At 42.7% G+C, this 27031-nt stretch overlaps 1 protein-coding gene across 3 annotated transcripts in view; it reads left to right on the plus strand.

Moving 5' to 3' along the window:
* Window positions 1-27031, plus strand: part of gpm6bb (glycoprotein M6Bb) — a 157864-nt gene that overhangs the window by 95542 nt on the left and 35291 nt on the right. For 2 of the 3 annotated variants that reach the window (XM_067992697.1, XM_067992698.1), the window contains exon 2: window positions 5662-5868. The exons of the other annotated variant lie outside the window; for it this stretch is intronic. In XM_067992697.1, the coding sequence (XP_067848798.1) occupies window positions 5805-5868 (64 nt within the window). In that variant the 5' untranslated portion in view covers window positions 5662-5804. The remainder of the gene's footprint in view (window positions 1-5661; window positions 5869-27031) is intronic. 3 annotated transcript variants of the gene reach the window in all.

Here is a 27031-nt window from a genome sequence, read left to right on the forward strand (position 1 = left end):
CTAAAGTGTAACATTTTAAGTAGTTGAAAAATGGTTGTCCTTTTTTGCAGGGGGCGGGGGGTGGTGGGAATAGAAGAGACTGGATAATTTTATTTTATAGTTGTCCCATTTTCCCCTTTATTTCTGCCCCAGCTTATATTTCACAATCAAAAGGATGATTGGAAAACAATCACTAGTGGCTATGCAGACTCGCTGGAAAATCAAGAGCCAAAATACTGGCACAAATGAGCTGACAATGAAGGCAATGCAATAAGAGGATACAGGCAGTAACAGAGAGCTGGGAAGGCGCATGCAAAATATCCCTCTAGATACTGTAGTAACAGGAATTACTGTTCAGAGTTGTCTGCACAGCTCTTGTCTCAGGCCAATGGACTGGATTTTTTTTATTTATACAAGTTTACAAAATGTAGCAAACTCCTGGAAGTGTTCTAGGCACCAAGAGAATGTAACATCTACTGCAAATATATGCGCATCTTGTTACCGTGATTTAATGAATGGTTCAATAAATTGACTTGATAATTTGAAACAAGGTCTGGGTTTGTGATGCTCTGCTACATTTCGAAGTCTTGAGAAAGATCCCGTGGAGGCACAAGGATAGATCTAGTAACTAAAGAAAATTTTAAAGAAAGGTTTTTTGTTCATTATTCTGGGCAAGTTACCAAAAATTGTCTAAATATCAGGACCAGTGAAGATACATTCAAGGCTGAGTGGTGCTAAGAACTCACCTATTAGAGTAATCATAAATACAGAAGCTGAAATATTTGAGATCAGAGGACAGAAAAGACCCAAAAACATAACAGGAATTTTATCCATTTTCCACTCCTGACCGCATGATTATCGCCTTAAAAACAGTTGGACTGCGGCAGAAAATCTGGTTGTCACCGTGTCTGCTCAAACATGGAATGATCGCTTAGGTGTGGAACCAGAGAACGGGGTCCGGCATTTGTGAAACGCTACATCAGCATAAGTCGTTGTCTCCAGGAGAGTGGGGAGAAAATTGGAAAGGAATTGAGATTTTTTTTAAAAACACATACATGTTGTTTTCTATCTTGGGAATGAGCTTGAGCAGAAAGAAGTAAGATTCATTTCAATGCGCAGTGAATTGGGGGGTGGATGAGGGGAGATGGGTGGGGGAGAATCACACATTGTACAAGGCGAGCACTGCATAGTTTGATCATGCACTGCACTTTGGGAGAAGTGACTAAAGTCACTGGGGGGAGCTTGTTAGTGCACGTTTATGTAGCGAGTGAAGACTGGAGACAATGATATTACTCCATGTGACTCTATGGTGATGCATGATGCTGACTCAGAAGTTTCACTTGATACATAAGGGACTGACTCACGGGTAGAAAATACTGTTGAGGGGGAGGTGGTTACTAAATTTAGCCATGGAGGGCACTGACTGGTGGGGAGGGTTACTGCGGGTAGCACAGTAGGAGTGGATGATTTTACTGTGAGCAGTGATATAGGACAGTAGTATTGAAGGTATTGATTAGGACAGTACTATTGAAGGTATTGATGTAGGGCAGTACTATTGAAGGTATTGATTAGGACAGTACTATTGAAGGTATTGATGTAGGACAGTAGTATTGAAGGTATTGATGTAGGACAGTACTATTGAAGGTATTGATTAGGACAGTACTATTGAAGGTATTGATGTAGGACAGTACTATTGAAGGTATTGATGTAGGACAGTACTATTGAAGGTATTGATTAGGACAGTAGTATTGAAGGTATTGATTAGGACAGTAGTATTGAAGGTATTGATGTAGGACAGTAGTATTGAAGGTATTGATGTAGGACAGTAGTATTGAAGGTATTGATTAGGACAGTAGTATTGAAGGTATTGATTAGGACAGTAGTATTGAAGGTATTGATGTAGGACAGTAGTATTGAAGGTATTGATTAGGACAGTAGTATTGAAGGTATTGATGTAGGACAGTAGTATTGAAGGTATTGATTAGGTCAGTAGTATTGAAGGTATTGATTAGGACAGTAGTATTGAAGGTATTGATTAGGACAGTAGTATTGAAGGTATTGATTAGGACAGTAGTATTGAAGGTATTGATGTAGGACAGTAGTATTGAAGGTATTGATTAGGACAGTAGTATTGAAGGTATTGATGTAGGACAGTAGTATTGAAGGTATTGATGTAGGACAGTAGTATTGAAGGTATTGATGTAGGACAGTACTATTGAAGGTCGTTCCTGTGTAGGCACCGTGATACTATACAGTTTTTCTGTTGTATTTTGTTGGTCTTTATAGTGTGTTGGAGATAGTATAAGGATAATTTTCGAACATGACGCTTCTGACGGGTGCCTTGCCTGCCAGGAACGTTTGTAGGAAGTTTATGTGAGAGCTGCACGACCATTTAATCAGTGGCTGGAAAAACAAAAGTCGAAAAATTACACCCGCAAGGTGTTTAGGTCTGCATTTTTAACACAGGAGATTTTTTTTCCACGTAGTCTCTAAAGCTTTGTGAAGTCAGAGAAAACATGATTGGCATAGAAATGTTTTGCATAAATTTATGACAATTTTTATGCAAATCATGGGGTTGCCTCAACTTTGCAGAGGTGCAGTAGAATGGCTCAGAGACAAATTGCCCTCGTGTTTTCCTTCTTTTCCTGTGAGAACACCTCAGCTCATCAAGCCGGCTGAGACGGGGAACTCCGCAATGTAGGGGATTGAATCCATACTTCACTACTTCACATTAGCTGCGACAATATTATATATGAAGGCCACTTAATTTTTAACTTTGTAGAGGATTGTAAAATAAAGTGGATAGAACCGTGGTATGTAAACATGACATTTTGTTTTAGTCACACGTAGAAACTCACCCATGTTTAAGAGTCCAGTGCTCCATTCCATAAAAATTCATTGGTTGGACCCTCGTGGCATTGCTGATGGATTTACATGGATTGGGCTCTTAGCTTTTCTTTCTGCTGCTGGTGGGTAAAGTTCAGCAAATCACGATCCAACGTGGAGCCCTTGCTCTCACCGTGCTTATTTGCTTTATCGCTGAGCCTTTCTTCCCCCTGTTTGAGCTTTTTCCCAGCCTCACTCTCTGATATTTTAGTTCTGAATTCCTCATCACCATTATTTTGGTGTTATGTAAGGACCCTTATGGATAAACGCAAGCCACTGATCCTGCTTCATCTCCTCAACAACCCTTCAAGCCTAATGATGTGTGTGTCATAATCCATGCATGTTGTCTTATTTGTTCTGAAAAGGCTTGAAGTACTGCTGTAAAGGCTGTCTGCTTCTCTTTATAGTTACTTTAACAGGACTCAGATTAGTGGATGAGCGGTTAAAATAATGTAACATCAGTTTCTGCTGAGTCAGGAAAATCATTGGTGGCATCATCAACTGTTGAATCCGTCCGTTTGGTGGTCACACTGGGCATCACTCTTGTCACTGAGAGCCTTCCCCCAATCCGGAGCTGTTAGGCACTATGAGTTGGCGGTCACCCTTTGACTTGGGGATAGCATCCTGCCCGAAACAGCTAGGGGCTGTCCCCTTGTCAAAAAAGGTAACCAGCTAGTAGTCTGAGGTTTCCCAATGATGTTGAGCACTGCAATTGGAACTCAAAATGCTTGCTGAACTATTAACAACTATATAGTCAGTCGATTGCTATTTCTTTCTGGATCCCATGCTGATGCTGCGTAAACCCTGAAAAGGAAGCAGAGACTACTGCTGCCGGAGGGATTTGCACCACCATTGAAGCACCAGGCCTGACATCTTCCAATCGCACATGAGGAGCAATGGGCAGCAGCAGCAGCAACAACAACAACAACGTGCATTTTTTATAGCGCCTTTAACATGGTAAAATGTCCCAAGGCACTTCACAGGAGCGTTATCAAACAAAATTTGATACCGAGCCACATAAGGAGATATTAGGATAGAAGACGAAAAGCTTGGTCAAAGAGGTAAGTTTTAAGGAGCGTCTTGAAGGAGGAGAGAGAAATAGAAAAGCGGGGAGGCTCAGGGAGGAATTCCAGAGCTTAGGACTTAGGCAGCTGAAGCCACGGCCACTAGTGGTGGAGTGATTACAATCGGGGATGCGCACGAGGCCAGAATTGGAGGAGCGCAGAGAACTCAGAGGGTTGTAGGGCTGGAAGAGGTTAGAGATAGGGAGGGGCGAGGCCACGGAGTGATTTGAAAATAAGGATGAGAATTTTAAAATCGAGGCGTTCCCAGACTGGGAGCCAGTGTAGGTCAGCGAGAACAAAGGTGATAGATGAATGAGAATTGGTGCAAGTTAGGATACGACTGTCAGGAAACCATTCTGCAGGGCCATCCAGGATATACCTCCAGTCTTGAGGATCCTTCGGTACTCAGCACAGTCCATCTTCTGAGGAATGGATATGATTCCACAAGCTAAAGTTGAGGAGTAAAGAGTACCTTTGCCCAGGCAACGTTAGTTGAGGGCACCCCAATGTCCACCGCACGTGATTCCTGTTCAGTGATCAGGGGCTTGCAATTGTATTTGGATCCATAAGCCTGTTGTCTGCTTGGACAACATGGAGCATTAGATGATGGTCATTGACCATTCCACTCGGTTCCTGTAAGGCAAAGACACAGGTCCATTCCTGGGATGGGAAAAGTACAATCACAGGCTTCACCCAAAGATATTCCAGGTGACAAAAGAGGGGCCAGATCTTTGAGGAGAATTTTTCTGTAAAGGTATAGTCACTGAAGCAGGTCGAGAATGTTGGCCAATATGGTTCAGATGAACACATATACAACCCTCGCTCAAGGCTCTGGTTTCAGGTGCTTTAAATACATTGACTTGGAGGAGTCCAAGGATGAAACCTCGGGATATGCCTGAGGTACTGTAACAATGGTGAGGCTGCTATCGATTTCTGTACCGTCCAGTCACACTTTCTGTTGAAATTCTCAGTCATACTCCCTGGGCACCAGGACCTCTAACAGAAACACTTTCCAGTAGGAACTGTGTATATTATATTAAATAAAAATAAGACAGGAGTTTTGTTATAAATCTCTTGTGTTATAACCCTGTAATACATTTTCAATTATCTGCTATCTTGTATGTACTTTATATTTCAGCTAAAATTGTAGTTAACGAACAACTGATGTTTTATCTAATCCTGAGAGTAAAAAAAATGAAGGGGCTTCGCAAATAGTGAAGGGTAAGATTTATTTGTTCCCAAAACCCAGCAGATAGTAGTGATTAAGGCTGTGGTCTGTGTGGAAATACTGGAGGGGAGCAAAGGACACATGGAGTAAATTAAAATGCAGAGCACGGCTTAATGGTGCCCTTTGGGAAAAGTGGTCCTCTCATTGTGTGGTGACATGCATTCTCCCCAGAGACAGCACATAGCGGGTTTTCTTGGTGACTGCTGTGAGTGGACGGGGTCCCTTTCATTGTAGCACACAAACTCTCTTATAATGTAATCAATCCATCCTTCAGTGATGCGATTCATTGTCATTTCATTCAGAGTGTTTCAGAGAACAGGCAGTGGATGAAGAAATGTACTTTTAAACTGTAATCAGACAGGAATCTGAGCAGAATTTTAATTGGGAAGAGCTGTTTTATAACTGGAATCCTCAATGACGTATGTGTGACCGGTCGCTGGCAGGGATCTTCATGGACCAGTAAGTTGAGTAAAATCGGATCTGACAAGACCTTTGCATTTCTAGAAAGGACAGCGTTTTACAAAACAGCACAGAGCAGCTCAATCACTGCCGCTGTGTGAGTTAAAGGTGAAGAAGAAAAGGGACAGAAGACAAAGAGACACCAGAAAGCAGAAAGCGTTGGCTGTGAATTTGTCTTTGTGTATAGAATGAAGCCAGCCTTGGAAACTACAACTCCTGAGGAAAACCGTGAATCGAGCCAAGAGAGCAAAGGTACTGTACCACAGGGGCTCAGCTCCGAGCGATTTATGGGTTCTGTTGCCGCTTGGATATGAGGAGGTTTTAACCGTCTAGATAGTAATGGGCTGTTAAATACTGCCTGTGTGTTGCAGCTGGCTCTGAATTTTGGTGCTGCTATGTCATAGTGGCTTCATTTTTGTAGAGATGAAATCATTTAAAAAAAATATTATTTAATGTTCAAATGGTTAGAAGTGTCCCTCTGAGGTGTTATTGTGCTGGCTGCCAACACACATTCGATAGATATCATGGTGGATAGGAAGTGGCATTTCAGGAGTGTAAGGGTGTTGTAGGTGATCGTTGAGGTAAAATTCAATGTTTCACCAGACTCAATAAATCTAGTCCAGTCTTGCACCTCTCACCAAAAGCTACTATCAGTGATTTAATACATTATCAGACAGTAATGGGATTCAATTGTCAGAATAAGTCATTTCTAAATGGAGGTTGTCAGTACAGTGTTTATCATCATCAAAATGCACATTTGGAGAGACTGGCTATTTTAATTTAATGTACTGTAAAGCATAATTCAGCCCCTAGTGGGTTTGAAACCAGTTATCCTGTTGGGTTAAGTAGCAGATGTTTATGTACAAATACACTGTATAATTGCCTGAAGTACTGCAAATAGCTCTCCACCAATCAGCGGCTGTTACAGCTTACTTACAGCTATAAATACTCCTTGGTGTCTTGGTCTGCCTTCTTTAAACTTGAGATTTCCATGTTCAGTTAATTATGGTCAATACAAATGAAATACAGCTCTCTCCCCCGGAGAATTATGTAGCATGGTTATTAAGATTCCTTTACCCTATAGACCTGTGATTCTACGCAAATAGTTGGACGTGTCGACTTTCTTCTGTACGTTCGTGTAAATTTGAGGATCCGTTGTTTGTGACCAGGTATTTGACCTAAGCCAGCAGAATGATGCTTAGTAAAGTTTCTGTGACAGGCTGAAAATGCTTCACGTTAACTTTATTTAAAGGTGTGATAGGTGGGAGGGACAGATAGGTTGCAATTGTCTGCGTAAAACAAGTAAACTTTACCTCATTGTATCTTTTGCAATCGCTTTCTCTGCTATACTTTTGTAAGTTACTTTGCCTCACATAGGTCAATCCCTCCGTGTTATGTACTATTTTCTGATTAATGGACCGAACTTCGAAGTTCTCCACCAAGGATGCGTTTTTAACCCCCCTCCATTTTGTGCCTGGCCCCAGATAACCTGGTTGAGATTAGGTGTTCCTAGAACTCTATATGTAACTCAGGACGTTAGTGCTAGGATCCCTGTTTTAGTTCCTGAAACCAGGTTTCTGCGCTGTTTTGTGTTTTTTTTCTTGAGTCCCTGAATTGGATTGAATGCGACCATTTCTGGTTCTGAGTGACCTGCTTCCTGCTGCTGGTCTATGAGGGGTGTCTGGTTCCTGGCAAGGGGCATGTGGGTATTGGGAGAGTACGTGTCTGAATCCTGGACATCTAGTGAAGAGGTGGATTTGGGTCTTGCAACACTGGGGCCTCCATACAATCTAATAGCCTCATGATGCAGCTGCTCGAGCTGTGAAATGCAGCTCAAAATAGCAGTGGATACAGGCTTTTGGGAAATTGAAATCTCGCCACTATTATGTGTACCACACCAGTACTTTCTTAACTTATAAGGGACAATTGTCCTCAATGAGACCCTTGGGGAATGCTCAGTTCCCATGTGCTGTGGAGAGGAAAGCGGGATGGAGGATCCACTATGCCAGGTCTTTGCCCCTGAGGTTTCATGGGATTTCAACCAGAACGAGTGCACTCGGGCCTATGGCTCTAATAGGTTTAGGCCCAGCATTGGCAGGGAAGCGAGGCGGGAGGGCTCACTCCTGGTCCTGCCTCTGGTTCACAGCACCTGCCATGGGAAGGGCCTGCGCTGGGCATGCCAATGGGCTATGCTGATTAATTAACCACGGGACAGCAAATTTGGGCAACCTGAGGCCTTGCCAGGTGCTGTGCTCTTTGGGGCGTTGTGGTTGCCTGGCAACTGGCGCGGGGGATGGGGCAGAGGAAAATCAACTTGGTAATGCCTTGTAACTAATAATGATTTAAGCTGTTACTGCAAAACAGTTTAATTAACTGCAGAGTTCAGCAGTAGAGCCAACCGCTGTTTAAAGGGTACCCATACTTAGAGGGTACAAACAGCATTACTTGTGGTGTTCCATTGGTCTTCCAAATTACATACATTCTCCTTTAACCGCAAATTGGGATTAAGATCAGAAGCTATGAAGTCAGACTCTACACCAGGAAAGGTTTTATTCATTACATTATTGTTTTGTTAGTTTATTTGTCTTGGTTTATTTTTGAAAAAAGAATATTAATGAATAGTGATATCCAGTTGATTGTTTAAATAGTCACGGTTGAAAGGTTTAGTTCAGATAGCAAATCATTGGGATTATAGCAAGAGTGTAAAAATGCATGTGTACCTTTGGCTAAACAGTGTTTGAAATGCTCCTCCAACTCCCCATCATTTTCTACATTAGGAAACAACAAGGAATGTTAACATTGCTGGTTGGAATTGCCCTCTGGCCTGTGAAATTGTTCTATTATATCGAGTCACGAAGCAGTTCACCAGAAATGAATTGAGCTGAGATTTCACTGCTGCTGTACATGGTCGGTGGACGAGGCAAATTACTTTCCTTCTCGGTAAAAATGAGCCTTCTGCAGAAAGCCAGTTCTGTTTCCCAGAATTCTGCAGCGCAGCAGTATGGCACAGTCCTGTTTGATCTTTTTGTGGTCACAAATGCAGACAGGGGTTGGAAAAATGAGCTCTCTCAGGCGCAGGTTCAAATGGATCAAATAGCCAGGGGCAGACTGAAATCTACTGCTGGTTTAATAAGGTCTTTTAAAAAAAACATCATGCGGGAAACAACCACTCGGCTACAGAACAAATGCTTACCGTTTTTTTGTGCGCTCTGAAGTTAAATCAGATGGCTTTCTCATGTAAGAAAAGCAAATCTATTTAAAGGTTCAGATTGCATCAGTTTTTAAATCCCACAGACAAAATATAATTTGAAACAGAATAAAATCATTTCAAAATCTTTCATTCCATTGACACAACAGCTAGAAGTTGCTTCTGAAAATGACGTGTGAGCCATGCAAATTTGTTTATTCCAGTATGGAAACAGAAAAATCTGGTCAATCAACGATTAACAGTTCAGCTGTGTTCAACCTGCTGTGTATTTCCAGGATTTTCTGTTTTCACTTTAGATTTGCAGCATTTGTTTTTTTTTCTTTTCATCTCTCTAATTAATTCCTGCCTTGGCTCAGATTAAAAGCTCCCACCTCTCGTTGCTGGATTTAAAGGCAGCTATGACTTTGGGGATTTGGACCAGACCAGGGCAAACATAATGTTCATTCAGCGCTGCTAGTAAAACCCAATGAATGCGTGAGATTGACCGTGGGTTGGGGGTTAATGTCATCTCCGGGGGGAATTCAGAGGGTTACAGGCAGTTTGTGGAACAATCCAAACAGTGAAGCTGTCCTCTTCCTCGATCTTTCTGGGAAGTAGATTGAGCAGTTCCATATTATCAGATTTGATCTGCGTGAACGAGACCTTCCTAGTGAAGCACATTAACCCTGTGAGAGCTCAACTAGTTCGTGTTGATCCTGACCTGAACTCAGTGCAATCTTTTAACATGACCAGGATCTTCAGGCTTTGGGCATCATGTAAGATACCTTAAGCTGTAGGAAAGAAAGAAGTTGCGTTTATATAGTGCCTTTCACGAATCCAGGACGTCCCAAAGTGCTTTACAACCGATGATGTACTTTATGAAATGTAGTCACTGTTGTAATGGGAAACTCAGCAGCCAATTTGCCCACTGCAAACAGCAATTAAAAAAATGACCAGATCATCTGTTTTAGGTGTTGGTTGAGGGATAAATACTGGCCAGGACATTGGGAAGAACTCCTATATTCTTCTTTGAATAGTGCCATAGGATCTATTATATCCACCTGAGAGGGCAGACGAGGCCTCGGTTTAACGTCACATCCGAAAGACGACACTTCCATACGTGCAGCACTCCCTCAGTACTGCAGTGATGTGCCAGCCTAGATTATGTGCTCAAGTCTTTGGAGTGGGGCTTGAACCCACATCCTTCTGACTCAAAGGCGCAAGTGCTACCACTGAGACAAGGATAATGAGAAACACATGAACCTAAATCAATAAAGGAAAGGACACCCCAGCTGGGCTCACAGGTGCTTTGATCATATAATGTGCTCAGTTACAGCACTCACCAGACAAGTGACTGTATGAAAGGATGTGTTTCTGTTGTCAAAGTAGATGGGCTTGCTGCTTCAAATAACTCAGCAGATATTTTAAATATTTAGGGTAAAGCTGGTCCCAAGGTGGATTACTTACAGAGGTAAGAGCATTTGATTGAAGAACAAATTTTGACATAATTTGCCTATGTATCAGATGCGCACGGAAATGGATTTAACTACTTATTTTCTTGTGCAGTAAGAAAATTTGATTTATCTCTAAATCCTTCCTTTGTTGACATTTTAGTATGTGTGAATGTTGTGTGTGCATTTTACACACATGCACATATGTAATCTATGGAAATTAGATGCAATGTATCCTATACTCAAAGACCAAGTGATTACAATTCTATGAAAAATCTTATAAAGATGTGTTCTTTCCTGTTGAAGCGACATCTATGTTTAATGTATTAAAAGTCTTGTCTGTCCCCACTTCCCGTCCCCTTTTTCCATTATAAATTCCTATGTCAACATTTATAATGGAAATTGCCTATGTAAACTTGTCACGCTATAATGACATCCTCTCGCCAGTGGAGACACTGCAGTATAATTACAGTTTGACAAGGTTACATAGGCAATTCCTGTTATAAAGGTGTAAATAGGAACTTATAATGGGATATAATATTAAGGACAGAATGGTAGACTTTAAAATGGGAGCTGATTGCGTCAGTGTGGTCTGGCCCCAGTTTTACCCTGGTCTCTAATCATGCTTCAGCTGAAGGCTACAGTGGGTCTTGACTCCCCACGTGCAGTGTCATGGGACATCAACCATATCTAAGTAGGAATTTGCATCATCGGTTTATTTCCCTTTGAAATGTTTGATGATTTAATCAAGCCTGGTGGATTAATCTTTTTGGATAATGAACTGGTAGTGATTTCCTTTGCACCTTTTTGAGCTGACTAGCAGTGCTTCAGTACTCTGAGTACAGGCACCTTTGCAGCTGTTGCTTTTTAATTGAACAGTTTTGCGTAAAGTCAGGAAAATATGGAAGAAGTTTGCTGTAATGTTACACGTTCGTTTCACAGTCTTCTGCCAAGGAGAATGAAGGCTGGCTTCAGTAGGGTTGCATTCTGTGAGGAGTTAAGAGGAAGAGACACTGTTATTTATAGGTAACAGAATCTCTCTACCTGCCTAGAAAGAGCAGCTGTCTATAGTCATCCCATAATGATGCTTCCAGCACTATGTTAATGATTCATTGTTTGATACCTTTGCCTTTAAAGAGTCCCAACGGAGGCTGTTTACAGGCAGCACTCACTGTATTTGTGAGTTTGCATCATGTGCTACTCTAGCCACAGCATGTTAGGTTTATTTTAATAACAAATATTTCCTAGCCACATATTTAAGCAGTTCAGTGTCTGTGCAATTTTGGGTGCTATAGTTTAATTATGAATTTATGGAATGTTTTAATAATCTGACAGAAGTACTGACCTTCAAAGGATCATAGTTTACTAGAGGGTCATCCAGCGACTTCTCTTGCATTAATCTGGAATTTCTAGATTATATCTTTGTTAGATATGAGGAAGGGAAGTATTGTGAACAAGTTGTGGAAATTTAATTGAAAAAATCCATACATTAGCACGTTAAAAGTGCAACATGGACAAAAAGTAGTTACTCGGTTATAAAAATAAAAAGTGCATGTCAGTGTTTTTTTTTGATTCTTTAAATTAAATGTTAACAATCTTCAGTAGAAGAGTGTTTGAATAATCAGGTCATGACTGTTCAGTCATGTTACTGGCTGGATGATGTCAGTTTACTGGTTACTTATTTTATTGTTCATTTAAATATTTCTGGGGGTTTTTGGAATTGTATAGTTGACCCTGTCCAAGTGTACAGGCCAAATTGTAAAAGTTTCCATATTTTTTTCAGTAGAACTTAACTTTTACTTTATTGCTAATCGGGAACCATTCAGGATTAATTTAATTTGCGTGGACAGTTTTGACAAATGTAGTTGAACAAATAGTATTTGGAATGAATCTTAACATACTTGCCAGCCATCTTTATCCAGATTTTTTTTTTCAGGTCTGTGGAAATTTCCAGGCGGCAGGCTACTGATTGCTGTTGTTTTAAACTGATTGCTGTTGTTCAAATGAAGATCATTCTTACTGTGCACAGTCACTAAGATGCTTTTCCAGTGGCAAAGATCGGTTCGTTCCTGTATGATAAAATTCTCAGTTTACACATAAATAAACTTTTAAATTACAAATCAGCTGTGATTATGTCTGGGATATAATCCTTCCTTCCCTCCCCCTCCCCCCGAAAGGCTTAGTCTTCATAGACGATTATAGTGGCATCTGGAACTGATTATCCCATCTATCATATTGTAAAGCTGTATTGTTAAACTGGGAATAGAGAAACATTCACTGAATCAAGGGTGAATATTTACAGTAAGAGGAGTTTAGGAAAGAATTGTCACACGAATATGAGTGTGTCCAAAATGACTGGTAAATTCAGTCCCTTTAAACTGACAACCTTCTATCATAGAATCTTACAGCACAAAAGAAGGCCATTCAGCCCATCATGCCTATGCTGGCTCTTTGAAAGAGCTATCTAATTAGCCCCACTGCCCCGCTCTTTCCCCATAGTCCTGCAAATGCTTCCTTTGAGCCACAAAATTTAGTTCACCATCACCATCATCTGCCACCAGTGATGTCACACTTTGAATAAATCTATATCTATTCTCGTAAAGTAATGCTAGAATTCATTACAACAACAACTTGCATTTATATAGCGCCTTTAACGTAGTAAAACAGACAGCTGAAGGCACAGTCAACAAAGGTGGGGTGAAGGAAGTTGGGAATGCAGAAGATAAAGAGGGGTGAGGCCATGGAGGGATTCGAACACAAGGATGTAGCAACTTCAGATTTACTTTATTATAATTTACACCTTCAGTTCTGGTTACAGTCTACTCCTCTTCATTAACAGTTGCTTATTTCAAATTATCTGATAAGTCAGATTTTTTTTAGCACTAAATTCCCACTGCACCATGTTATTCACAGTGCCTAATTAATTTTTTTCAAGCACAAAACTCACTGAATTATCAGGAATAGATGTAAATCACTTGATTTGCGACATGTTTAAAAATCATAGTTGTATGAGTGCTGTATCTTTAATCCACAGGTCATTTCCTTTTTGTTCTTTCCTCCCTTCCCCTCTCCTCCCCCTTCCCCGGCTCTGCACTTGCTTAAAAACTATTAAATCTTTACTTCTTCCAGTTCTGACGAAAGGTCATTGACCTGAAACGTTAACTCTGTTTCTTTCTGCACAGATGCTGCCTGACCTGCTGAGTACTTCCACCATTTTCTGTTTTTATTTGGGATTTCCAGCATCCGCAGTATTTAGTTTTTGGTCATTTGTTTTTTATCGGTGCAATAACCTCTTTCAATAAAAGTTGTTCCCCTTGTCTTTGACATACACCTGGTCTTCATACTCCTGTGACCAAGAGGGCAGATCTGCTGCCTGCCCTCAGACTGTCATTGATTGCCCCTCCCCTCTCTCCCAGCCAACCATCAGGTCATGTTAGGTACCACCCAACTGTACCTGTCCCCGTGCAGGGAGAGGCTGTGGCCTCTGCTCAGTGTGGTTTTAGACTGTGTGAGGAGTGGAGTGCAGACCAAAGCTGTGTTCCTCCCACCTGTGGCACTGAGTCTCAGCACCACCATGCTGCCAAATCCACAGGTGAACCAGGGAAGTTATTAGTTTGTAGAATTTGTTACACAAACGAGCAAAGTCTTACTCTGATAAATGAGCAGGGTGCTATGTAAAAGGGCTTACTCACTAACCAGGTATACTGCTGATCTCACCGTTTGCCATTGTGGACTTTTCCAATATCACAAGTCTTCATTTATGAATGCTTTATTAACATGTTGAGAATAATGTGCAACTTATAAAACCGTAGTATAATGAGGGACTCAGCTGATATGAACTTAGCAACTCTTGAGTGGTTTCTAACAGTCATCTAAATTCTAAGGTGAACTTTGAAATCACTCCAGGGTATCTCCTTGTTTATAATGCACGTTGTAAACTTTCTTGGTTTACAGCTTAGTCAGCATTTGGCCTGTTTTCATGTCCCAGTGCGGACATCAACTTTTGTGCAAGATCATTCACAATGAAGGATTAACGATTGCTTGTCATTGCTGCAGGTTTATAGAGAAGGAATTTATAGTTTATTACCAGGAGAGTCTATGACCAGTATGAGCAATCAGCGTATTTACAGTTTAGAACTAAAACATTTTTTCAAATTTTTCTGTAGTAATTGTGTTCATCATGACAACGGGTAATGTGTCTGTTAAGATGATGGAGCAAAGTCTCTGCTTTTGGCTGTCCGTGTGATGTTATCTGAGGCACTGCTTTCTTCTGCCTGTGGTGTAATAAATAAGAGCAGAACAATATATAAGAATATGCATGCAAAGTGGCTCAGTGTATTAATATTTATAAAAGGAAGTGGTGTAGAATATATGAATATTAATGCTATAAAGTGGCGGGTGTAGATGGTAACACTGAAAAGGAGAAAGCATTAAGATCCATGAAAAGAGCAGACATAATTATTTTTCCCTTTGGGAAAGAAGCTCTGATATCTTAATTTGTTTTCATTGGAGAAAGAAGAATTAAATCTTTAAATAATGAGATACAAGAATGATGTAGATATAAGCAAGTTATTTAACTCAGACTGTGATTTCAGAAGTAGCCTATGTGAATACAGGATTAACATGCCTGTGTGAGACTTGACATTAGCAGAGTCTTTTTCTGACAATGTTTCCGGGGATATTTTTCAAGTGTTCACTGACACCGAGGAACTTCGTCCACCGACACCACACGTTGGAGGATTGGGCATGCTCGCAGTTTACTGATGTGTGCTGGCAGCAGGTGAGGTTCTTCATTGCCAGGACGCACTCGGACAATGTAGGCCCTGCTGTAAACTCCCAGCAACAGTAACTGATGCAGTCAATGTCGATTGACTTCAACATCTGGGGAAAGACAGGATTGAAGGTTACAAGGATCGAGATGATCAAATGCACAGTGGAATGCAACTGGCCAGGTTTGAAGTGTGTAGGACATGATGTTCGACTGATACCTCGGAGCCTTGCTAGATTATACTTTGGGAAATGTGGAGAGACTTCAGAGTCTTGTCGCCTTGGGTGTTTTATCTGTTTCATTTCACCTCCCTCAGAACAGTAAATAAATAGGATAGATTCATGGTGAGGAAACTTGTCCTGTGGAAGGAACAAAGTTAAGGATGGATTTCCCCTACTTTCTTAATCAGATGCTGTAAGGATTTCTGTATCAGCAGTCCAACACAATTCAATTTTAATATGTATTCTAACATCTGCCCTTTGCACTTTACAGTTATGAACTGAAATCACTGAAGATTAAAAGCTTTGTTGGGTGTAGCCATGTGTAAGTGCATACATACTGAGCCATTATATTAAACAATCTAGATATCAATGATTGAACTTTGTTCATAATTCAGTTTTTAATTTGTTGATAACGTGTCTCTCTATTGTTCATGATGTACATCTTCACTCCACAGTGATTACAGTACCATGAATACAGGCATATAGTGAAATTACAAGCCTGTCAGTTCATCTCTGGTTTAAAGAAGTAAATGTCATTGCTAACCTTGCTAATTACTGTTAGTGCCCGTGTCAGATATTTGAGATTTTCTTGTATCATTAAATTAAGTCACCGATGCTTCAGAGATTTATCCCATTGATTTAAACGTGAACCAACTACTATTTGGTCCTGTTTTCCATAAAGGAAAAGGAAATTTCTGTTAACGCAGTAACATTCCTTCACAGATCTTATAATGACCAGCTGCTGGGAGATAAGGGGCTGCCGACAGACACTTCTGCAGTTGCAGCTTGGTGGTTCTTCCTGCCCAGTAGAACTGTGTTTGCGCAGTAGAACAGTGCCTCTCTTGTTGGCTGCACTGTATGTAATAAAATATAACAAATCCTATCTGTCTATCACTTCCTCAAACATTTTTCAGCTTTCATAAAAAAAGAACAAATAAGATTAAAGGTAGCGGCTACATAAAGTTGACCTTCAAGAAAGCCTTAGTAACACTTCAATTTACATTTTTGAAAAGACTGATTTTTTTTTTCCCTTGCGCCGATGTATGTGAGGTGGGTTGGTTCAAAGACCTTTTCTTCATTAGTGTGAAGAGTTGGTGGTACTGCAGAGCGATGATCTCTTTTCTCAATGGGCTTCACCACTTCAAACATTGAGATATTCAATTTCCCTGATGGCTGTATGGGCGAACGCATTGAATGATGCGAGTACCAAGCCCACCAGAGCAGAAGGTTGCAAGTTCAATCCCCAATCTGTGCTGAGAACACTCATTGCTCCTAGTTGAAGCTGGGAAGCCAGAAGAATTATACACATCAATAGAAAATAAATATGGCAAGCTCAAACTTTAGGATATCAAAAGGTAGTTGTTGCGACAGTGTGCGCTGGGAGAGCAGGGTAGCCCACTTGTGCAAGTGGATTGCTCGAATGGGCAGAACAGGCCCTGTGCCAGTCCTACTGTTCTGCAGTTGGCTGCTAGAGTGCCTATGCCCGTTTCGTGCCGTAGGCTCATTGTACTTCATGACCACCCAAAGTGTCAGCCTTGGCTCAGTGGTGGCACTCAGGCCTCTGAGTCAGAAGGTGATGGGTTCAAGCCCCACACCAAGATTTGAGCACATAATCCAGGATGGCACTTCAGTGCAGTACTGAGGGAGTACTGCGCTGTCGAAGGTGCCATCTTTTGGATATGATGTTAAACCAATATCCTGTCTGCCCTCTCAGCTGGGTGTAAAAGATCCCACAGCACTATTTTAAGAATGATAAAGTTCTCCTGGGGTCCTCGCCAATATTTATCCCTCAACCAACATCGCTAAGAACAGATTATCTGGTCATTTATCTCATTGCTGTTTGTGGGCTCTTGCAGTGTACAGATTGGCTGCTGTGTTTTCCTGCATTACAACAGTTACTACTTCAAAAAGTACTTCACTGGTTGTGAAGTGCTTTAGGACATTTTGAGGTGATGTAAGGTGCATGGTCTTTCCTTCTTTCATTAAAGGGAAAAGTGAATTTGCACCTTTCGGTGACATCATAGGAACATAGGAATTGCTAAACGATAAAAGACCAAGGCCCATCTAGTTCACCTTCTACCATCCTGGTAGTCGCATGATAAAATGATAATGAAGTTGTTGACTAATCATAGCAATCAATCTCTTATCAATTAGTCTACAACAGACCCAGAAATGACACGAGGAAACCCCAGTGCTTGTTTTTCTCTCTAACTCTTTCCATGTCCCTCCTTCTGTCGTGCACACTTTCTCTCTCTGTCTGTCTGTCGTACAGCTCTCATTACAGTCTGCATTACTTAATCTTCAAGGCACTTTAGTAGAGTCACATCTGTACAGATTTGCATTCTACATTTTTAGGATTATCACTTTCACTGTAAGTTCACTATTCCTTTCCTTTTTTGGCCAATATTACAGAATTTAATATGTGGGTTGGAATTCTCAAAGTTTTCATTGCGTAGAATAAATATAATACATTAAAGTGTTTTTTGTCAGTCATTTTCTTGACCGATATTAATATTTGAAGTACTCTGTTGCCACTTGAGTCTCTGTAATTATGTTATGCTAATCATAGATTCTTCATAAAGTGGTGCATTTTACAGTTAGTAAAAATGAGGCCAGCATTGAACAGTAATCTTCTGAGAGTTGCTGCACACTTTACCAGAGCCCAGCAATGTGCAGGTCTGAGTGAGTTAGAATGCAGAACTGAGTTCAAAGCAGATCTCAGCTTAAATTCAATCTCAGGAAGTGGGCGTCGCTGGCAAGGCCGGTATATGTTGCCCATCCGTAGTTGTTAGGGTTGCCAACTCTGATTGGGTGTATTCCTGGAGGTTTCATCACATGACTTCCTGCCTCGAACCGCCCAGCCCCCACACTCCTGCTATTGGTCCATCCTCCAGATGCCCTGTCTTCCAACGCCAACTGGAAAGGGAACAAACTCTTTGTTACCCAATTGGATTAATCTTGACTGTTAGTGAAACAGCCTTTTTTCCAATATCTCCAATATTTTTTATTACTAATAAATGAATGTAATCAAAGAAAATGAAAAAAACCCACAATTTTGTTTAATGTCCCTATGATTTTTCTCCTGGATTGCTCGTAGCAGTGTCCTGGAGATTAATCTTCAAATCTTGGAGAGTCCAGGACAATCCTGGAGGGTTGGCAACCCTACTAGTTGCCCTTGAACAGGTAGTGGTGGGCCTTCTTCTTGAACCACTGCAGTCTGTGTGGTGAAAGAAATCTGTGGGGAGAGATTGGGCTGGGAGGGGCTTGGACAGGTGTTGGGAGTGCAAAACGGAAGAACTGTCAGGCCGCAGTCACGGAATTTTAGGAACAAGACTGCTGCTGCTTCCTTTGTCCTGGAAATTATTGAATGATTGACAGCTGCAGGCTGCATACTAAAATGGCCGATGAATATAAACCACATGGCTCAAAGCTCTGCAGTTCTAGTTTATTACTAGCTGAATTTAATAACAAATGCCAGAGGTTTGACACAGAGCAATAGGATCTGTAATCAATGTATCAACATACTTCAGGCTCACCAGAGTGCCCCTGCTAGTGTCAATTTACCCATTTTCCATATCAGTAAGCCTCATGGCCTCTCTGAGATGACCAATTTAATGCTAATTAATTCAAGTGGAAATTGAGTTGAGACTACATGCCCTCATTTCACCCAGGACCCTTATAGCCAGCCAACTAAAAGGCTACTTTTATCTCATGGATTAAAACCAGGCTTGAAAGGACAGCGTGTTAACTCACTGAGGTACTGGTGAAAGCTGCAGTGCATCACTTCGTTTGTAAAGCCACCTACATACTCAGATAGCCTCTGATCTTAGTATGCAGTTGACATATCCAGTATGATTGGGACCTGCGTAGTGTGTAACTGTTACGAGTGCACAATAGGGGGGAATTTTCTGTCCTTGTGCTGCTAGTGGGATGTTGTCAAATTAATTCTCGTGCCTTTGTGTATAAGCCATTGATAAACAATGCCATGGAATCAGTGAAGGGAGCTGTTAGCTATGTGTTGATGGCAAGTTACCCATGTTATTGACTTTACAGTGGTGTATTCGTGTGTCTCTGCCTTACCTAGTACGACATAGTTGTGCATAATTTGTATTTAAGATCATGCTGAGAATTCACAGTAAAATATAGCGTTTGTGTAAAAATCTAAAGGTATTAGGTATTTTTGCTAATATGATTACACTTGTATGTGGAAAATAAAATTCAAAGAACAAGATGAGAAAGGTTCTTGAAAACTATATCTGAGTTGTGTAACAACGTTTATAATGGGGGTACAAGCAATGGAGTTGGGGGAAGTGGTGACTGAATAATTGTCTGAAATAAACGTGGATTGTGGCAGTAGACAGAAGGAAACTAAAAGGCTTCGCCAGCCACAACTGCAGCAGAATCGGTGTCTGTTTATGATCAGCTACAAAGCATCTGAAGAAACGCACTTGCAATAATACTACTTAATAATAATGGGATTGAATTTCCATGGGTTTCCTGCTCGCTGGTTAAAATGGGTGCTCTGGGCTTCCAAGCTGTTTTGCTTCAGTACTTGGATTCTTCAAGTTAGCATTGATAGATTGATGGAAGTTTCCAACTTGGATATTTGACTTTTCAGACTGCTATTTCTGCATTATTGGGTTCCCATTATATTTTACTGGCGCCGTATTTTTGCGATACGGATGTCCTTTGTACAGACCTGTAACCACAGCACTGACGCTGCCAGCAGTCTGAGAGCCTGAGCTCTAACCACACGGCTCAGCGTGGGCATTCCATTGGGCCTTCCAGTCACTGGTGTACATTTGGAGTTGGAAAGGATTTCAAACACTTGCACCTAAGGGGAACTTAAGTTTTCAGACCCAGGCTCATCTACTTGGACATGACTGAGGAGACCCGCCTTCCCCATCCCTGCCCCGCAAGGGAGGCTGTGACTGAGTTGTGTTGTCTACTGGGGTCTAGCGCAGGGAGAGCCCTGCCTGTTGTTGTGAAGGTCATTACAGCTATTAACCTCTTGTGTGACCGGATCCTTTCAATCCACCGCTGGTGACACAGCCCACATTAATCAGGCTTTGATCCATCGATGAGTTGAGCAGGTGTCAAAAGCCTTGTCTGCTGGATGATCACTCGTGTCACTTTCCCCATTGAAAGGGGGCAGAAACGCAAGAAATCGTAGCATTCTTACCAAGTGGCAGGCTTGCCTAAAGTGCACGGCCTCATTGGTGGAGCATACGTAGCCATCAAGGCACCTAACAACAGTCCCATGACATAAATTAATAGGAAAGGCTTTCATTCCATTGACGTACAAGCAGTGTCGGGGACCAGGAGCAGAATAAAAAGAAAGAAAGACATGCATTTATATAGCGCCCTGCTCGACCTCAGGACATCCCAAAGTGCTTTACAGCCAGTGAAGTACTTTTGGAGTGTAATCACTGTTGTAATGCAGGAAACACGGCAATTTGTGCACAGCAAGGTCCCACAAACATCAGTGTGATAATTGCATTTTGTGTATATATATATTATATATATATGTGTGTGTATAGCACCTTTTAAAGTAGTAAAATGTAGTGATGATTCGATAACCTGTTTTAGTGATGTTGGTTGAGGGATAAATATTGGCCAGGACACCATGGAGAACTCCCCTGCTCTTCTCTGTTCTTTCTTTTACGGCCACCTGAGAGAGCAGATGGACACCAGTTTTGGTTTAACTCGGATTAAGGCAGGTAAATGTGCGATACCCTGGCAGCAGCCACATTTTGCGATGTTGCCCGGCTCCAGCACTATCTCAAGGAGCCAGCAGACTGGGTAGATGGCTGCTAAGGTACACCAACAGCATTCAGAAACCCCTGAACAGAAGCTGGCAGGAAATACAGCAAATCTCCACCGAATTCTGGTGGAACATACAATTGGCATGATGAAATAGAGATGCTGCTGCTTGGGCATATTAGGTAGGCTACTGCTGTACGGTCTTGAGAGCCAAAACTTCAGCCGCCACTAAAGAGAGCGAAGCCTACCATCAAAGTTCTCTGAAAACGGTCCTCAGCCTCTCCAGGCCAGAAGTTGGAACCTCCTGGAAATTTGATCTCCAGGTCTCGATCGCAGCTGTCACGGTTTTGGCCCTGGAGCTGACGATGGAATTGCCACTCACTCTATGGTGGACTGCAGGTTTCTCAAAACCTCCTGCACAGATGTTGGAGCCGCACTGCTGTATATTCTCTGCCGCTCCCTGCGGAGAGCTTTGAAGGTTCTCACAGAACTGTACAAAACTCTTCTGCTGATTAATATGTTCAGCTCTACATGCACCCCCGTGTGAGGTACGAATGCAAGAGTTGTGCAGCAGATGCATGTCTAGCCCTAGCCCTTCATTGCCCTGGTTGCTGCTCCTTTGCTGCCACCTTCACTTGTTCCTCCTTCACCTGTGGTACCTCACCAGGTGATCACCTCCTGTCTTTCTGGTGCTGGAAAGATTTGAAGTACTTGTGCTCATGTGAGGTGCCAGATTTCTGCTCCTCTCTTTTGGGAGTTACATCATCTTGGACAAAGAGAAAGGGAACATACATTAGCATGGAGTACGTGGACCGAAGTTGTGTGTACAGTAACAAGGCCGGTATAGTCTCGCGCTGCTGCTGGGCAGAGGTGCCAGCATGTTTCTGAGTGAGTGAGCTTGAAGGGCGATCAAGATGTTGTTAAAGAGAACACTTACCTGTATGGGACGGACAGCACAAAGCTACCAAGCTGTCCCTCATGCACACCCTCTAAGGCCTCCGCCCTATCACAGTCTGTAGGGTGACCTCCTGCAGCTGAGACAGCGCAGGTTGGCTGGGCCGCTGCAGCTTGAGTTCTTTCAGAATAGTTGGGCACAGCCATCCCTTTTAATAAAAAGATTTTAAGAAGCACATGTTCAGTATTTGGATGTAGCGTGAGGTGCACCCCAGTGTCTGCATTTCACCTTGCATGAGAGAATGACTAGACAGCATGCGAGTTGTTTGAGGTCCCATGTGGACCTGGAATTGCTCGCACCAACTGTGACAGACCAGTAATAACCAGCAGTTCACCTGATGATACAGCTCAAAGCACCTGCTCCAGCCACTGGGTAACCCAATTTGGAAGGACAAAATCTATCATTGTATTGCTGGTTGTTTAAGGGGACGTAGTATGAAAATTTCACACAGCCACTTTTGGTGAAACTGTAATGATGTGACACTGATTTGGTGCTGTTCTCAAAGTCACTGGAAATAGTTACACACAAAATGTTCTATACATGTGAGTAAAAAATAACTGTGATCTGGTGAAGAACCAGTCACACTAGGTTCTTGATAAGAGATTGCAACCAAAAAATCCCTGTGGCCATGTTAACAAGCATGCACAGAATAACATTTTAAACTTGTATTTCTGCTTCAGACCCACTCACCACATGTGACACTATCTGTACGGATGAAGTGGGAAGAAAGGGTTGCCATGGATATTGGAAAGGTGGTAATACAGACACCACTATTACAACTTGTCCGTAATCCTAAATGTTATAAAGGAAGATGCTGCAATCTTACTGGTATCTTCTGTTTGTGCCTTGTTCATATGTTATATACTTCAAAACTGCTGGGACCAGTAATTTGTGTGGAATTCTTTGTGTGGCGATATCACAAGGATGACTGAGAGAGAACAGTGAGTGTATAGATATTTCCCTTTTGTAACATTTTGGATTATGTGGCGATTCAGTTCTTAACAGTGCTCCTCTAAAGCCAAGGCTGGATCAACTGCTGAGTGCCAAGAACACACTGCTCTCTGGCTGTAATATCTCTCTGCACCGTCTTTGTTCAGGCTGAAGCAGTCCCGATGTTTGTGTGAGACACTACATATCTAAGAGCTTAGACTTTACGTAATTTATCTTGCTGTTAAATATTCCGCTTTAAAATAGTTAGAAGCAATCAAATGCAATGTCTCCCTCTGTGGGCAAAGCTTAACGAAAAGGCGAATGTGACTGTACAGATTAGCAAGACTGGTAGAAAACAGTGGTGGAGTTTTCTTCCATTTTGACCAATGATCAGAGACCTGATTTAAGTTGACCACCTTGACCCAACCCCTTGCTCACAGGCCCAACCTCTTTCTCCAAGAGCCCTGACCCGACCCGATTCCCACTAGAAGCCCCAAACAGACACACTTCCTGGCGGCAGCCCAGTCAGACCCGATTCCCGGCGGGGGCCGCGGACTGACCCGATTCCCGGCGGGGGCCGCGGACTGACCCGATTCCCGGCGGAGGCCGCGGACTGACCCGATTCCCGGCGGGGGCCGCGGACTGACCCGATTCCCGGCGGGGGCCGCGGACTGACCCGATTCCCGGCGGGGGCCGCGGACTGACCCGATTCCCGGCGGGGGCCGCGGACTGACCCGATTCCCGGCGGGGGCCGCGGACTGACCCGATTCCCGGCGGGGGCCGCGGACTGACCCGATTCCCGGCGGGGGCCGCGGACTGACCCGATTCCCGGCGGGGGCCGCGGACTGACCCGATTCCCGGCGGGGGCCGCGGACTGACCCGATTCCCGGCGGGGGCCGCGGACTGACCCGATTCCCGGCGGGGGCCGCGGACTGACCCGATTCCCGGCGGGGGCCGCGGACTGACCCGATACCCAGCGCGGGCCGCGGACTGACCTGACTCCCTGAGGCAGCTCACACACTCAAATCAATGAGCTTGGAGGAGATTGACATATATTTCCGCCTACAGCGTTTAATTAAAAATATAATAATTTTCAATTCCTGCATTTGGTGGGGGCATCACTTTAGGGACAAATTCTCCCCCATCGATTGCAATGTGGGACAAATGGTGAATTTCTGGGGAAAATGACTCTCTGCGTAAAAGCAAATTGGCAGCCAAGGGAAAAGAATAGAGAATATGGAGGCAATGTTGATTGGGGCATGTCTCTGGAAGACCTCCTGAGCTCCACCTTCCTTTTGTTTCTATAAGGATAGAGCAGGAGGGGAAAGGCAGTGTGCCGACACAGCCTGTCAGTATTCCAGTAGACCGTGTCATGGAATGGAAAGGCTTGGTTTCTTCATATGTTGAGTTCATGATGTCATGAGAGCTGGCGGGAATTGGAGCCCAGGCACTTTCCCATACAAGTCACTGTGGGCAGCTTTTATGCAGTTCCTTATGGATGGTTCCAGCGTGACCCTGGATACAACAACAACTCCAACTTGCATTTATATAGCGCATTTAATGCAGTAAAAACGTCCCAAGGCACTTCACTGGTGCGTAAATCAGACAGAGCTTGACATTGAGCCACATAAGCAGATATTAGGACAAGTGACCAAAAGCTTGGTCAAAGAGGTAGGTTTTAAGGAGTGTCTTAAGGGAGGAGAGGGAGATAGAGAGGCGGAGAGGTTTAGGGATTTTCTGGCAATATTTTCTGGATGGAAGACTTCAGCCCCCTTGACTAAGGATGGGGAAATTAGCAGAGGGAGTCGGGAGAGAAAATATTGTTTTAAACCTTGACAAATGAAACCGAACAGTACATTGGAAGCTGTGGAGAATTTCAACCTCATTCCCAGCCTCAGACCGAAACTAAACCTCCTTTGCAGTGTAAAGAATAATAGCGTGAACATAGCTGCTTCTCCGTCATTTTTAATCTATTTTGCCAGGGCCGAAATATTAGCCATTCAAACGAGAAAAGCAACAGAGTGTTGCTAGAATGGAGGCCGTCTTGGCTACTAATGACAGGAGAAGTTATTCTGAAGCTGGTCTCGCTTCTGAAGTAGCTCCTGCCAGAATGTTTTTCTCTTTCCCTTTCTTAACGGAGGAAATATCAGGACTAGAAAAGATTGTGCGTTTGTTGTAAAAAAAAACTGCACTTTGCCTCTGAATCACCCACTTCATCAAATATCCTTCGCCGTCCTAAGAATTTTGGTGGCAAGTTTGTGTCACGGAAGCAAAGTTTTTTGAGTCCTTGCCCTGCCTTCGGTCTGCCTTACTCTCTCTCTCTCTCTCTCTCGCTCAGGATACGCCAGACTATATCTCTGTATATAAACAGCACTCACTTCCACAAGAATAATCATAACCCTTGTTGGGGTTTTTTTTTTGTTTGTCGTTGCCTGCCCTCCTCCTGTGAATGTATTAAACGCTGCGCCAACAAATGCTTCGCTGTGCGGCCAGCTCCAGGCGAATCACTGGCTCGTTATTAACCACGTTTCCATGGGAACACTTCTTCGCAGGCCGGGAGACAAAAAAATGTTTTCAATCTGCACCACTTTACAAAAGAGCACAGTGACACTTCCGAACAAAATGGCCATTGAGAGCCGAATGTATGGAAATATTTGAGATGCGTTGGAAGGCGACTTGTGAAAGCCCCCATGTACGCTGTGAAGCCTGAATTGGATTTTTCATTTAGAATGTTTCATTTCCAAATTCAGCTTGTATATTAACACGTACTTCTAAATATCCTTAGGCTTTCAATAGCCTATTATTCCTTGTTGTGTATCAGTGCGACTTTGATGGAAATGAAGTTCCGCTTGCATCGAACTTGTGCTCTCTTTTTGAATCTTTGGTGGCAAATTTTAGCTTAAATTTCTTAACTGAGTTTGTGGCCCAGCAACTCAGGAAGTGAAATGTTGGGAGTTTTTGCAAGTTCTCGGCGGGACTCCTGCACGGAGTGCTGCTGTCCTGGGCGGGGGAGGTAGGGGAGGAAGGGAAGGAATAAGAGTGCCAATGTCAATAAGAAGAAAAACAACGGCAAACGATGGAAATGTGCAATAAAAATAGAAAATGCTGGAAATACGCAACAGGTCAGTCAGAAAAGACAGGTTAGCATTTCAGTTGTAAACCCTTTAACAGAACCAGAGTGGGGTGTACCACAGTCCCACTACAAGTGGCACTTATTTTTATGGGATAATCATTTTGAATGACCTTATGTATGGATGATTATGAGATGAGGAGACGTTTTTTTTACACAGTGAGTTGTGAATAATCGGGAATGCATGGCCTGAAAGGGTGGTGGAAACAGATTCAATAGTAACTTTCAAAAGGGAATTGGATATATACTTGAAGGGGAAAGATTTGCAGGGCTATGGGGGAAAGAGCAGGGGAATGGGACTTATTGGATAGCTCTTTCAAAGAGCACACACAGGCACGATGGGCTGACTGGCCTCCCTCTGTGCTGTGTAATTCTATGATTCTATTCACCCCCCCAAATATTTGAGGTTAAAAAAAAATGATCATCACTTTGGTACAGGAGTTGGCCGATCTTCTTCACTGATGGAATATTGTGTCTGCCTTACTTGTGTGTAAATATTTTACATTTGTTAGATTTGTATTTGTTTTACTTTCTCCCCTCTCTCTAAGTCTCTGTGGGTCACGTCAAACATAACTGCCATGACCGCTGCCAATGCTAATCGTAAGTTGGCAACTAAGAGGAATGCAGAAGCGACTGGAGCTGACTCAACCTCCACATTTTACGAACTTTCACGGGGACTCACGTTACCTCCACTTGGTACGAGGAGCTCATGGACTTCTTTGTCACTAGGATTGAGACCATCCATTCAGCTGCCTCTGCTGCATCCCTCCCTTCCCCTAGCCCACCAAGCCAAATTTCTCCCAAAGATCCCCCCTGTCCTAGCACTGAACTCACATCTTTCTCTAGTTTCGCTCCTATCTCCCCTCATGCCCTCTCCGTGTTCATCTTGACCTTGAAACCCACCTCCTCCTCGCTCTCCCAGTGGCAGAACTTACTTTGAGAGAAAATCTCAGGCATGATCCCATGCCCTCCCACGTCATGATACTGCGCATTGGAATAGAAATATGATG

This window comes from Heptranchias perlo, chromosome 11 (genome assembly GCF_035084215.1).
Source record: "Heptranchias perlo isolate sHepPer1 chromosome 11, sHepPer1.hap1, whole genome shotgun sequence".
Lineage (NCBI taxonomy): Eukaryota > Metazoa > Chordata > Chondrichthyes > Hexanchiformes > Hexanchidae > Heptranchias > Heptranchias perlo.